This window comes from Ornithodoros turicata, chromosome 7, assembly GCF_037126465.1.
Source record: "Ornithodoros turicata isolate Travis chromosome 7, ASM3712646v1, whole genome shotgun sequence".
NCBI lineage: Eukaryota > Metazoa > Arthropoda > Arachnida > Ixodida > Argasidae > Ornithodoros > Ornithodoros turicata.
In genome coordinates, this window is record NC_088207.1 from 3,549,860 (window position 1) to 3,563,217 (window position 13,358).

General features: G+C 46.2%; 2 protein-coding genes across 2 annotated transcripts in view; both read right to left on the bottom strand.

The window, feature by feature from the left end:
• The window catches only part of LOC135399468 (uncharacterized), a 170,630-nt gene extending 167,237 nt beyond the window's left edge, over positions 1–3,393 (bottom strand). The window contains exons 1-5 of the mRNA XM_064631244.1: positions 3,356–3,393; positions 2,803–2,844; positions 2,600–2,632; positions 1,813–1,857; positions 449–478 (exon numbers count right to left, since the gene is read on the bottom strand). Of these exons, the coding sequence (XP_064487314.1) occupies positions 449–478; positions 1,813–1,845 (63 nt within the window). The 5' untranslated portion in view covers positions 1,846–1,857; positions 2,600–2,632; positions 2,803–2,844; positions 3,356–3,393. The remainder of the gene's footprint in view (positions 1–448; positions 479–1,812; positions 1,858–2,599; positions 2,633–2,802; positions 2,845–3,355) is intronic.
• LOC135399903 (uncharacterized) overlaps positions 1,969–13,358 on the bottom strand; it is a 41,688-nt gene continuing 30,298 nt past the window's right edge. The window contains exons 7-11 of the mRNA XM_064631639.1: positions 11,747–11,779; positions 8,166–8,207; positions 5,814–5,855; positions 3,356–3,397; positions 1,969–2,034 (exon numbers count right to left, since the gene is read on the bottom strand). Coding sequence (XP_064487709.1) covers positions 1,969–2,034; positions 3,356–3,397; positions 5,814–5,855; positions 8,166–8,207; positions 11,747–11,779 — 225 coding nt within the window. The remainder of the gene's footprint in view (positions 2,035–3,355; positions 3,398–5,813; positions 5,856–8,165; positions 8,208–11,746; positions 11,780–13,358) is intronic.

Genomic DNA, 13,358 nt, shown 5'->3' on the forward strand with positions numbered 1-13,358 from the left:
TTTCGTTCTGGTAGATACCTTCTGGTAGAGGCGTGTCTCTCGCTCATGTGTTCTTTGGGAACGTCGCTCATGTATACGCACAGTACGCGCCATGTTCGTCATATTCAGTCTCCTGCATTTAATCTCGCATATATCAAAGTGCACTTGCAAGAAGCTTGGGGCATTCAAATGAACACGACGAAGCGACATTTTCTTATTTCTAAGAAAGACTTCACATAATTTTTCGAAAAGCACTGGGGTAAGTGTGCGACTTCAGAGAATAAATATTTCAGGGTTACTAAGTTTCAATTATGTGTTTTACTTGTCAGGATATATAAATCCGGTCATGTTATTCATGAGTCCTATCATACCATACAGATTCTGAAGGGTTTCGTGAAAACAACGAGGAATGAATACCTCTAAAGAGCACGCTTTTCAGAAATATGAGAAGCTGATGGCTTTTGCTTACCCATTTGGCCCATTCACCGAGTTCGTTGCCCTTTGCAGGTTCGCAAGAAAAGAAAACAATGAGATTCACACGTTACGCTTAGGTTATGTTTCGTATTAATGTGTCTTTGTTAACGAAGGCGCCGGAACACTGTTTCATTAATCAAATTATGTCTACCTGTTTATGGACAGCCCAGTTGTGTGATACACTATTTTGTCAATTGCTTTTTATCTATTTTATCATTATTAGCAAGGCCGGAGAGAAATTACGATTCTCAGGGGTGACTCCGAATGAGTCCTGCCCCGGGCTCCCTCCTCATGTCTCCTGGTGCTGGCAACCGTCGGGCCTTCGGTAGGGTGGGCCCTCTTGGGCCCTCTCACCGGCCCTGATTATTAGACCACTTTGTTTTAATCATAGTGTTTGGGTTGTTTCATCGCGAAAGGCCATACCGTGCTTTCTTGCCCCTGGTACTTTGGTTGAGTCTCAGAGTGAGTCCTACTTTGCACATTTCCTGTCGCGAAGAGTGTGTTCGTTTATGTGAATGTGGGAACGACTGACAACAATGTAAGAGATAATCTGTTGACGGTGAGTGCGCGCCCCCGTGCTTTCTAGCGTTGCTTAGTACGTTAAAAATGAATTCACACAAAGGTCTCTTGAGGCGGACAAATCTAGAAAACATCACCTTCTACGGCTGCTTATCCCTAGTGTAAACTTCCGACTTTCAAAAGCGTGTAGACGGGAGACGGTCTACGCACTTATAAAGAGTGTAAAGGACGATGACAAGAAAAGACGAAAGACAAAGCCAACGTGCAAAGAATGCGTACGCCTCTCCTGTGATTTGGATCACCGTTGTGTTCTTCTGTATTACTTAAAAGTATACTTCGGCACTGCAACATAACAACGAGTGCTTTATCATTTTTATGATGCAGTGACGGAGTGTACTTATGGGACGAACATGTCTCTCCTTGGGCTTGGGTTTTTTTTTTTTTAATGTTGTATTTATCGCTTGAAACGCCATGGCGCACCTGCAACACCGTGTCGACTGTTCCTACAGAGAAGCCGCCTCTCAGCACGAGGGATGACATCAAGAGAAGCCGTAACCCTTTTGCCGTTTCAAAACCATATCCATCCTGTGAGCTCTAGTTGTACGCGTATCGAGCGAGGGACCAGGTGGCAGGGATTTTAACGTTCCATCCTTTAGATGCCGGGAGAGTCGCCGTTCATAGCGTGAGTAAGTTTGTGGTCGGTCTGCTAAACGTACTTACTTCAAGCACGTGTCGGATACGATCATGTATAGCTGCCTTTGCATTAGCATTTCGTCCGTTGGAGAACAGTTTGCTGAAACTCTTTAATATAGCTCAAAGTGGAACGCTTACGCAGCTTACCTCTAGAATTGGAATTCCAGATTGTCCAGACATTGTTAGAAGAGCCTGTTTGAGAAAGTCGAGGCATTATAAATAAGAGAAAGAGGGCAAAGAAAATAGGGCAAAGACCCAGACAGAAAACCATCTCCCACGGACGTCCGAAACAGATCCCAATGTTCATATCGGAATACCTCCGTGGGACTCCGCTGGGATATTTATGGAGGGACACACGTAGCCGTAGGTCTGCGGAGACATAGCAGAAGTCTTGTTGCGTCTGTTTCACGGACTGTCCGAATCAGCTCCTTGATGGGATGCTGTATGGATCATGTATTGCACTGTTCTTTTTTCTTTTTGTTTGCTTTTTTCAAACACCCAATTGCCCCTCATTGGAAACAAAGAGGAGCAACAGAAAATAAAAGGACCGGCGATGGTGGCAGATATTTAAAAAAAAAATGGCGCAAAGACGCTTTAGATTCCACTACAAAGCATGTGCTGACCTCTAAAAAGAGATAAAGTAACACTCGCAAAATACACGCTGCATCCCAAAGAGCTCCTGCTTACGTGGGTATCTCCTGGTTATGTCCGCAAGGTGGACGTTCGTAGGAAGTTCGAAGCCCGGCCTAGTGGATCTCCGTAGTGTATACGCTGGAGCAATTTCATTATTCTACGGATATCCCTATCTCTGTCAAAGTATATACGATGGACATCCGTGGGACATAATTTTCTGACTGGCGATTCCTCCAAAGCTCCCGACAAAAATTTGCTACTCTTTGAATAGCACGCAGAACGCCTCATGTGTGTCCCTTACCGAGGTCACTTCCTCTCCGATTGCAGCCGCTGCCTATATAGGATCAAAACGCGGGCAACAATGGGGTGAGTCATGGCATAAATAAAAGAGAAAACAACGACCTCACCAGCTTATATTATTACTAGAGGCTTTTAAATGGCTAAATAACTAGAAATATTCATTGACTCATCCTTCACAAAACCGCTCCGGGGTCGCTTCATTACCTTGCGAACCTGAGACACGTGCCCAGTCCAAAGAGATATAACCTGCAAATAAAGTCGCAAACCCAGTCATAATCTGTCGTGTGTAATTACCGAAACTGGACATTGCTTATCGCATTGGTATTACAACGGCCGTTCACCGTCAGTGAAACGAAAATTCTCGAGTTCGTCATTTTAAGGCTCGCCAGACATTGGTGCAGAAAGAATGAACCATTCCCGTTCACAACCCGAGATCCCAAGATTGGAAGATAAGCTCGCCTTTTTCACTTAGTTAATGTTAATGAACGGAACCTACTGCACACTACCGATTATGGTGAAGGTTTGCAGAAAGTATATCTCATTATTCTTTGGCATACATCTGGCACCTTTCAAAATGTATATCCAAGTTAAATAAAGAAACGGGTCGCGGGAATGTTAGCATTAACACGTTGAAATCAATACCGTAATGCACGCAAATATGTGGCCGTGGAGTAACCGCGATTAGACGACGACAACGCTGCATGTATATTTTTGAGTCTCCAAGTAGTTGAAAGTGTCTCGGAAAATATATGCGTACCAAGGCGTTTGTCTCCACCTTCACAGCCTCTGCGTTGACGAACTGCAAATAGAACGATTCATTCTCTGAATTGCATTATTGCACAGTGTGATCATTGAAATTCAATTACAAGCAACGGAATTACGACTGAGCTATGCTGAGAGGATGTAGACTTGCACAACCGATTCTCGCCTCTATAACTTCGATGTCGAGCGGGAAAGGTGTGAGTGATTAATTGCCAGTTCTCACTTGGCGACGCCCGACGCGACGTCGTGAACGGACGGCGGAAATAGATGTGCATTTCCGGCGTTGAGACAGGATAGACGTCGAGCCAAAGAACTTGCCATGCCGAACTTTTTTCACGACGTCGGCGAGAGCTGACGAGAACGATAGATGGCGACCAATTAGGTGACACAGAAAGGCCACGCCTCCTGATTTTTCGTCTGCTTCGGACGTCGGAATGCCACTGTGGTGGGAACATGAAAATCGTGCGCGCTGACGGGGCGGCGGAAATGCGCCCCTACTTCCGCCGCCCGCACACGACGCAGCGTCGGGCGTCGGCAAGTGAGAACTGGCCTTAAGGCTACATATCTTGTACAGTGTATAGGGGTCAACACTTCCTTTATCTCCCCGTGAGCGAAAGTTGATGTGTCAAATGCACGCGACAGTGAAAGAACGAACAAGGAAAATATCATTTTGCAAAAAAAAAAAATCCTATGAAACCATTATATATCTTCTTGTCCCTCACTCCCGCTTACGGCCAGCACGTGCAGTAAGTAAGTGAGCATTGCTGCAATGTCCTTCAGTATTTACTGCAGATGCTGTAAGTTAGCCCCGTGACTGGTGAAGACAAGGGTAAGCTGTTCACACCACCACCTAAGTTACCTTTGTTAGTCCTGCGAGGGCTGCAACGTACTCGAACAAAGCCTGTAAAAGAACCAGTTTTATTTCCGCTTAAGTGGCAACAGTGAAGATGGAGTATTTGTCTTTCTTTCTGTCCCGTACCAAAAGTTCGACAGTTGACAACACATTGGACTTAACCGTATAGAGAAACATCGTCTGCTTTTCTCCTGTATCATGTGAACGAATTGAGATTACATACTCGGTTAATCTATTCAAATCTGTACTGAAGAAAGCATGCCGTTACTCGAGCACGCGCGTGCACTCCATATGACAAGCGCAGGATCGGATGACTGCCAACAAGGTATGGCCACGCCATTGTTTTGATGTATGAAGCGCCGTCAGAGGGCACATCACACGGCACTTCCGGTGTAAGATAACAGAGGGGTGGTGCACTTATCAGATATTTAAGCGAGGTGCTTGGGAAGTGCTGTCTCTCTTTTCTTGAGTTGGTTGGCTGGATGCAGCGCAAGCTGTTTTGCTCTTGTTTGTGAATAAACCCGGTATGTTGCATTGAATTTCTGTGTGTGCTGCTTGTTCCTTTGCGCATGGAGCGGACGGTCTGACGCCACGAGGTTGTCGGAACTTAGGTTTCCACAAAGGCTAGGCTAGTTGGTGCAATCTGTTCAGTTTGAAATGCGTCAAGTACGAGAAGGACTGGGCATGTCAGAATAACACACGAAAGATGCACGGTGGTGATGTATGTACATTTGCGGCGAAGGACCGAAAGAAAGACACTGGCCTTCGTTAATAAGTAGTGGAAGCTTGCGCAGTCTTTCACGTTATCCTCGTCTATCCCATCCTTCTCAGTTCAAACTAAAAAAAAAAAAAAAAGAGCGAAAGAAAAACGTAGCAAGTGGCTGTCACTTGTCCTCGCACTTTTTCGTGGTACAACAATTGCAATGGCAGCGAAATGATTATCAAAATCGTATCGAACATTGAGGAAAGTTTTATGCACTTTGAGATAAAGTGATATTGAAAACATCATCATGGAGGGCGAGTGTCGTAGATTGTTCTCCTTCGTTGGAGGGCCAAGCAAAGGAGAGCAAGTGATTCCTAAAACCCCGGCAATTGCCGAACAAATTATTTAAATATTCTACCGCAGGCGGAAAACCATTATTGGCGCAGTTCGTGCCAGCTGGCATTAAGAAAGTTGTAACTTTCCGTTATGTAGGATAGAATGCTAGCACAATCATTCTGCCGCATGTGGCCATAACCCATAATGCAGAGGCGGCACCGCATTTTCAAACGCATGTGTGAATGAGCCTTTAGAACAGCGTGAAAAAGATGTGTTCCTCTTGCCAATAAAAAAAAAAGTTCATTAACGGTTTAGAGGATGAAATTGGGGATAGAATTACATCTCTCCTGTCATCATTAGTGGGACGTGTTGAAATATTTATGTTTGTTCTTCCTGTTCTCTGTTGGTGCTATTCGGATCGAGTTGTATCCAGAGACACGCAGCGCCCTCGAACATGTTAGCGAGCAATACACACATGTATGGGACAAGCTAGATTCTGCGACCTTGAAAACATGAACCAGCATCTAGATGTAAGCCATTGTAAATCTGAGCAATAATTACCGCTTCGGAGTCATCTTCCGTCGGGTATTTCTGGGGTTCGATCTGTAGAGGGTAATAGTTAAAAGGTAAAGGTAGCATGAAACAATGAACCCACAGAAAAGCGGGCAAGCACTACATTGCAGACGTTAAGTCATATTGCGCTTGGAATCATATCGCCGAATCGGTATTTTAGATCTGAAACCCAAGACCTGCTCCGTCGTGGGCATGGAGGAAGGAAAGAGAGGAGGAGCCCTACTGCTCGGAGAAGTGAAGCCGAGATTGGCGGCCACTCCAGTGACATCACCGCTCGCTTTCTGGTTTCGGTTACATACATCTCTATGGGAGCCCGCAACGCATGTACAGGGTGTCCCACCGAAAATGAGCCAGGGGCTAAAGCAAAAACGGACTGCTCTACAGAAATGGAACCAGCTGTACTGCTTGGCAGTTGTGTGGTCTATCCAAAAATATGTTTTTCATCGCCTCGTGTCAATTAATTAGCGGTAATTAATTTTCTAACTTTTTAATTATCGGGTTTAGGTCTTACATATCAATGAGGAAGTTGTAGCACATGTCGAAAAAGACACACCTGAAGTGGTTCGAGGTCGCTACGGCTTGTGGTTTCGTTTTTTTTTCCCCGGGTTTAAAAGGTGGTTCCAGATGCTGGACAGATCGCTGCCCACAAATCGGCTCCCGCGCGTGACGGTTCCAGCGCCTTCCGGCGTACATTCACCTTGAGATTAGCGCGTGGAGACCATCCTTGGGCCACGTCAGACAAGAGGAAGATATTTCACCTGTTTCACGGCACATCTGTCAGAGTGCACCGGAATTATCGCCCGCGGGTGCCGAATTATGGGGAGCGCTCTGTGGTGCGCACCGGCTTCGGAAACCAATTTTTAAACTCGCGAAAAAAAACGAAACCACAAGCCATAGCAACCTCGAACCACTTTAGTTGCGTCTTTTTCGACATGTACTACTACATCCTCATTGACCTGTGGGAGCTAGAACCGACAATTCAAAAGTTAGAAAATTAATTACCTCCAATTAATTGACGAGGGGCGATGAAAAATATATTTTTGGATAGACCACACAACTGCCAAGCACGTGCAGTTGGTTCCATTTGTGTAGAGCACTCCGTTTTTTGTTTAGCCCCTGGCCCTTTTTCGGTGGGACACCCTGTATAGCTTCGGAGTACTTGTAGAGGTGTGGTGGTAGCGCGCCGAAGTGGTCCCCAAAATGGCGTGTGCAAAGCGACCTCATTGGGCTATTCAGGTAACGTGACCCTCTCGCGGCTCCAAAGAAGCTACATCTCATCTCCTGAATCCTCACGTCACTTGCCCCACGCTTTTCTCTTCTGTCGAAGAGCCGTTGGGGCCTCTCCTTTTCTTCTTTCCACCATGGTTGTGGGTTTGTATTGAATCATTAACGGGCTCGACGCGAGATGGCGCCACTGCATGTGTTCTTGCTCTGGGTCGATGGTGTTGGTTGCAAAGCAGATTAACTTCTTTGATGGTTACATTTATATTTTTCTGAAGGCAAAAGTAATGAGTTGACTGATTGTCAGCGTGCGCTGCTGTGTACGACAGTTCTTTGCATGACTGGGTGAACAAGAGGGAGTATTCCTTGTGTGGAGGAAGCGCGAGGAGCGAGACAGCCTACACGAGGTACAGGATACACTCCCCAGATTGAGGATGGTTTCCGACAAGATGTTAGAAAGCGTAGACACTCAGCGCGAGTGAGATCAAAATTCCCTCTTTGATCCAAATAACTTCAAGAAGCTTATTGACTGAAAATGTGGTGTTGTAACGTTAGTGCAGGTCCCCCAAACTCACCTCGGAAAAGCGTGCAACGAAGAAGGCCGCCACTAGATACCCCACTGTTGCCGTTCCGGATCACTTCAGCGCGCTAAGTTTAGCGGCAAAATGTTTTTGTTGTTTCTGCGAATGAATCTAGTCTTTATATGTCCAAATAAAACGCGTATAACAACTCTCTGTAGTGTTTCACTTTTTGGCCCGTTTTTAAACGTGTTGAGCGATCGGAAGGGCCTAGTGCACGGCTGCGTGCATCACATAGCGTACCTGTCGTACCAGGCGCCGCAGGCGCTGCAGTCGTCCATTTCTCCTTCGGTGACTTGGCCTGTCTTGGATTGTGCTTCAACTGGATCTTTAGCGCGCTACAATCCACGCAAGCCAACGTCTGGTAACAATGGGGTATCTAAGGGCGGCCTCCGGCATTGCACGCATCGGGATAGGAAGGAATACATGGGAAAATGGCGACCTTGGGGGACCTGCGTTAGTGGAAGTAAAATTTGTTTGTATTTTCTTGCACCCTTGCACGGGCAGGGCGTCTTCTTGAAAAGAGGACGGAAGGACTTACCACAACATGCTTGAAGAGGGATGTGCCCTCGCATGCGTTAACCTAGGTGAGAAATAAAAGGATAATGTTCCCTGCAGTAGTGGGTCGAGAATCTCTGCCATGTAGAAATACGCCACCGCTAGCTATTTCTATCTCAACTCCGGTATCTGCAAGCGGGTAGCTAATTCTGTGTTAGGTGGCAATGTCACTTCGCCGCATCAATGAGCATAGAATTGATGTAGTGTAAGAAACGGTGGACGCTGTTCGGGAAGGGTTAGCTACACTGTAAATCTGACACCCGTTGCGTACCTTTTGTGTACCTCTCGGAAGCAATGGGACCCGTAGGATGAGGTACACAACTGGTCTGTTGAAAGAGGGTGACAGCGAGAGGGGAATACGAAAAAAGCGGTCGCAAAACTCGCGCACCGCTCGAAAATTGTGCAGTTTCTATATTTCTACTAGAGACATAGAAAAGCGCTGGAGTTTCGGTTCCATAGCGGAATCGGCACCTCGGGGTTAGGCTCTACAACACTGCAATTTCGCGGTCAATCTATTCTCACCACTAACTATGAAGGTTAATTATGAAAGTTAATTAACGGCTACATTAATTACTGATACACCCTTGATAATCACACTGATACCTTTGAGGAGACTCTAACATGAGTATAGATATATTCAACGACTCTTCGAAAAGAAAGTAAATCGCGAATTTATGAAAATTCTGGAAAATTACGTGACACACCCTGTATATCCCAAACTACATTTTGGACTGTGCTTTGAAAAGGTGGCTTATTGTTTGATTAATACTTCAATATCCTCTGTCATTCAAAGTTCCGTCCGTTTCTTGCGCATGCGACGGGAAACTCGGTACCTCGCATCGCTGCGGAGCGGTCATCGCAATCGATATTACCCGAAGGTTGTTGGAATGTATGCTGCAACAGGCGTGCATCGGATCAGTGCTCGCCTGGTGGTCGACCATGAAAGAGCAAACGAGGATGCGATTTTGCGTCGTAAGGGGTAAGCTGATTGTGTGTTTGTTGGCCGTCTCTGAGCTTTCCCAAGGTGCTGATCAGGCTTCAGTCATATTCAAGCCAGGACTGTTGTGCTGTATATCCTATCGAGCAGCAGCTCCAGATCGCGCTCTGTCAGAGTAACGGCATCTCATTCGAGACGATGGCTGGGCTATACCGGTGAAGTTACGGCTGCTCCGTTTATGGCCTTAAGTTTGCCGTCTGTCTAGGGTATTAGTTCGTGTTGCCTCTGCATATTTCAGTCTCGAGTTTGCAGGCATCGCTGTGTGAAGCGCAAAGCTGGTTAAACAAACATTTTGTTGCTGTGATGATTTTACTCAGCTGTACGGTTCGAACATTGCTAATTTGTGCTTGAACACTCCATCTCAGACACCTTTCGGTCCAGTGCCTCAGAAACTTCGCTTTCTTTATGCCATTTGACGAATTGACATCCAATTGACCTTTTTCACATTTGTGTCGTATTCCATCGGCGCTCCAGCGAACCACTCTGGCAGACCTTTCCATTCAATAATATATATCCCCCCCCCCCCACTCTCGGCTGCGCCAAAACAATCACACGTGGGTATAGCATAAAGGACCAAAACCGGTCTTGGAGTAAGGCCGACATGTTCGCGCTGTGTGTCACTGGTCCCCAATCCAGACGTTACCATTCAGCGCCATCGATTGAACACGGAGGTAACCTGGTCCAGCGCAAACCCAAGGTCATCGGCCCACAGTGCATGCGCATGCGCAGCTGTGAAAAATTGTCTATTGGATATTAAATGCCCCGTGATTAATCGTAGGTCACCAGAAGAACACGCGCGGACTGCAGCGAGTCATAATTAGTGATGTCACGAACTTTTTGGTGGTCCGCACTTGGTGGTCCGCAAGGTTCGACGAACCTTCGAATTTCTTGTCAGTTTCGCAAAGGTTCGCAAAAGATCGCAGCTGAATTTAGCTGATTTTTAGCTGCTTTTTAACTTTGAAAGAAACGGACGAAAAGTTAAAAAAATCAAGCAATAATGAACGGTTATGTGCGCCCTCCTGTGCAAGGTACATATTTCTGCCCACATGAGCGAGGCTAGCGTTACTGTCGGTCGAGCCTTTCACTCTCACGCGCCGGGGCCTTATGTCGGATGACTTTGCTGCTGGTTTTGTTGACTATCCCAACCAGTTCAAGCTTCCACTTTAAAGGTATGTTGTTGGCTAACGATAAGGTAATTTGATAGTCGTTGTCTTGAGGCACTTTGATGACGTGTTCCAGAAGTCTACAAGGATGACGCAAAACAGAAAGTACTGAGGGAATGTCGACGTCGTAGCGTCGCAGTTGCTGCTGTGTTTTGTTGACTACCCCAAACAGTTCAAGCCTGCACATTGACTGTATAAGTGTGTTGCCGGCTAAAGATACGGTATTTTGGTAGTCGTTGTATCAGTGCACTGTGGTAACGTGAGTCCCCTGTGAGCTACAGCACAGAAAGCAGCAAAAGGTTTCTTTTACCAATAAAATAGATATTTCTCATGTTGCTGTTATTCAGGAAGACTCAGAAGAGGGTGGTATAATTGCCAGCTGGCTATAAAACTTCGTGGGGCCTTGGATGACAGGTAAGCGACGAAAGTCCGTCCCAGAAAGAGCCCACTAGTGTTCTGGCTTCGTGGTACGTAGTTTGTACGTTTAAGATTTAACTGCCAATAGTTTTGCGCCGTTGTCCTTGCGTGCTTTCTTACCGACTGTCTGTTTACTCTGCGAAGGTGTATGTAGGAATGGCTAGGTGGTTCCGTGGTAGGCGCGGGTAAGTTTATGTTGCTAGAACAGTACAAATCGAAAGAAAGCTAACTGATCTATCGTACATACCGTACAGGAGGACATATTGTCTGATGTGATAAAGCCTAATCAAGCCTTGAGTGGCGTACGTTGGACTGTTTACGTTACCGGGCAGGTCACGCCAGCGCATGCGCAGTGAAGTCGAACTTTCGCGAATTTTTGTGAGAAAAGTTCGAAAGTTTCGAACTTTTGCGAACTCAAACCTTGCCAGGTTCGTGACATCACTAGTCATAATGGCTGTCCATTGTCCGATGTCTAGTGACATTGAAGCTTGTGTGCGTGTGTAAAACGCTTCTTGACAGTGTGCGCGGAATGTTTTGTATGTATGATGGTGCCAACACTGTATACCACTTTCAAGGTACGTATTTTCAGAATAAAATAGCTTGTTGTGTAGAGCCTCATTTCACACATACACTAGGGCGGCACAACAGTGTTAAATTTTACCGACACTTGACAACATTCTCTCTGATTAGCAATGTCGCTATATGCGCCACGACAACCAAGGGAATAAGCTTTCGTGGAAACATTGTGCTACAGGATTATGGCAGGCTCCACCGTTCCGTCTCCAAATCGTTGACACCCTGCTTTGGAAGAATAGTTTCTTGCTTTCACGTGCTCGACTTCATAAAAAAAAGTCATCCATTTATTAAATTTATTCCTTTCGAACTTTTTTTTTAAATCTAAGTCCTAGGCGGGTAGCGACACTCTTTCCCTCAAGCATCGGATGGTAACACCAACAACGTAACACCAATACGATATCTTTCACGTACCTTGGGTTCGTTGATGACATCCTGCAGGGTCACCTGTGTGTGGCGGGAACGCAAGCTGCATCTAAGCCATCTACTTATGTATTAATGCACGATGTAGAACAAAAAACTTGAAGGCCAGCAGGAACACAAATTCCACTGATCAATCGCAAGCGAGTACCTGAGTCCGCTACGGAGCAACAAAATCGGGCACACATGGACCAGGGAATGCACCAGAAAAGCAATGACGCTTCAACCAAGATCATGCATTTTTAAATCAGAACTTCACCGCATAGCGCGCTCTTTGCCAACCACCATCCCCAGTGACAGTGCCCCCTGATTGGAAGGCGTACGCCTTTTTGTGACACTTATGCGGTTATCCTAATTGTCAAAGGGTGGTGGTGGATGTGACGGAACGACCTGTCGTAGCCGGCCACGCTCACTCAGGCAAAGTCACGGAAGGGGGCGTGCGTCTTGGGCCAACTTCTCAGTGAATGTATGAGGAAACTGCGCATTCCCCGTGCTTTCCACAAATCAGTATATTTTTGCGCAATGGTTCGCCTTCACCGCGCTATGTGGTGAAGTTCCCTTTTAAGAGTGTTCCTGCACCCGGCACCGTATTTGTGGACCCTATTCCATTCAGAACGTACCGGAGAAAGGCGTTGCTGGTTGGTCCGGTTAGAGGAGATGAACTTATCGGAGGGGACAGCGCGGTAAGCGGGCAAGCGCGGCGCAGGCAGGTGCACCACTCAGTATTGACACGACACCAAACAACCCGACGGGAGCGGTCGTTTATCATTTATATATTCGTAACTCCACAAGGAAAGCTAGAAGGACAACGAGTATTCCACGCCAAGCGACTTCCAGTATAGAACCAGCAGTCGTAGGAATCGCTGCCTACACTCTTAGAAATGAACTTCACCACATAGCACGCTCCTAGCCAACCATCACCCCGAATGACAACGTTCTTGCCTTAGATTTGTTGAAAACGGGAGGAGGAGCCTATTTTGTGCCATTATGCACGGCACAGAATAGGCTCGGCCTTCAGTTTTAAACAAATCTAAGTCGAGAACGTTGTCATTCGGGGCGTGCTATGTGGTGAAGTTCATTTTTAAGAGTGTAGTTGCTGTAAGGAGCTTTAGTTCACATGCATTGTTTTTACTGGCGCTGTCAGATACTTTCAGAGCATGATGGCCAATCTCTGTTCTCTACGATTGGCGATCATGTCCTTTGACTGTCAGTATACAACGGCCATGTAACGAAGCGACAAACCCATTTTCAGGACTATGTCGCACTTATTTTTTATTGCTGATATCTGAAACAACTGCTATACAAGGAACCACATTGTGCTCAGCAAGGAACCAAGGTCGGGCAAGTAAGCGTGTAAGTTCTGCACTGTTAAAACCAGGGAAGGGTAACGGTAATGGTAACGCAAACAGAAACGGTATATTACCGAAATTGGAGGTGGTAACGATAACGGAAACGCATACCACGGTCATCCGTTACCGGAAACTGAAACGCAAACGAATTTATCGTCCCGTATTGAATTCGGGTAATGACTATTCATGTTGTGCGATGACATTTGAGTGACTTTTCATTTTTTTGTTTTTGTTTTCATGACTCCATTCCCTGTAAT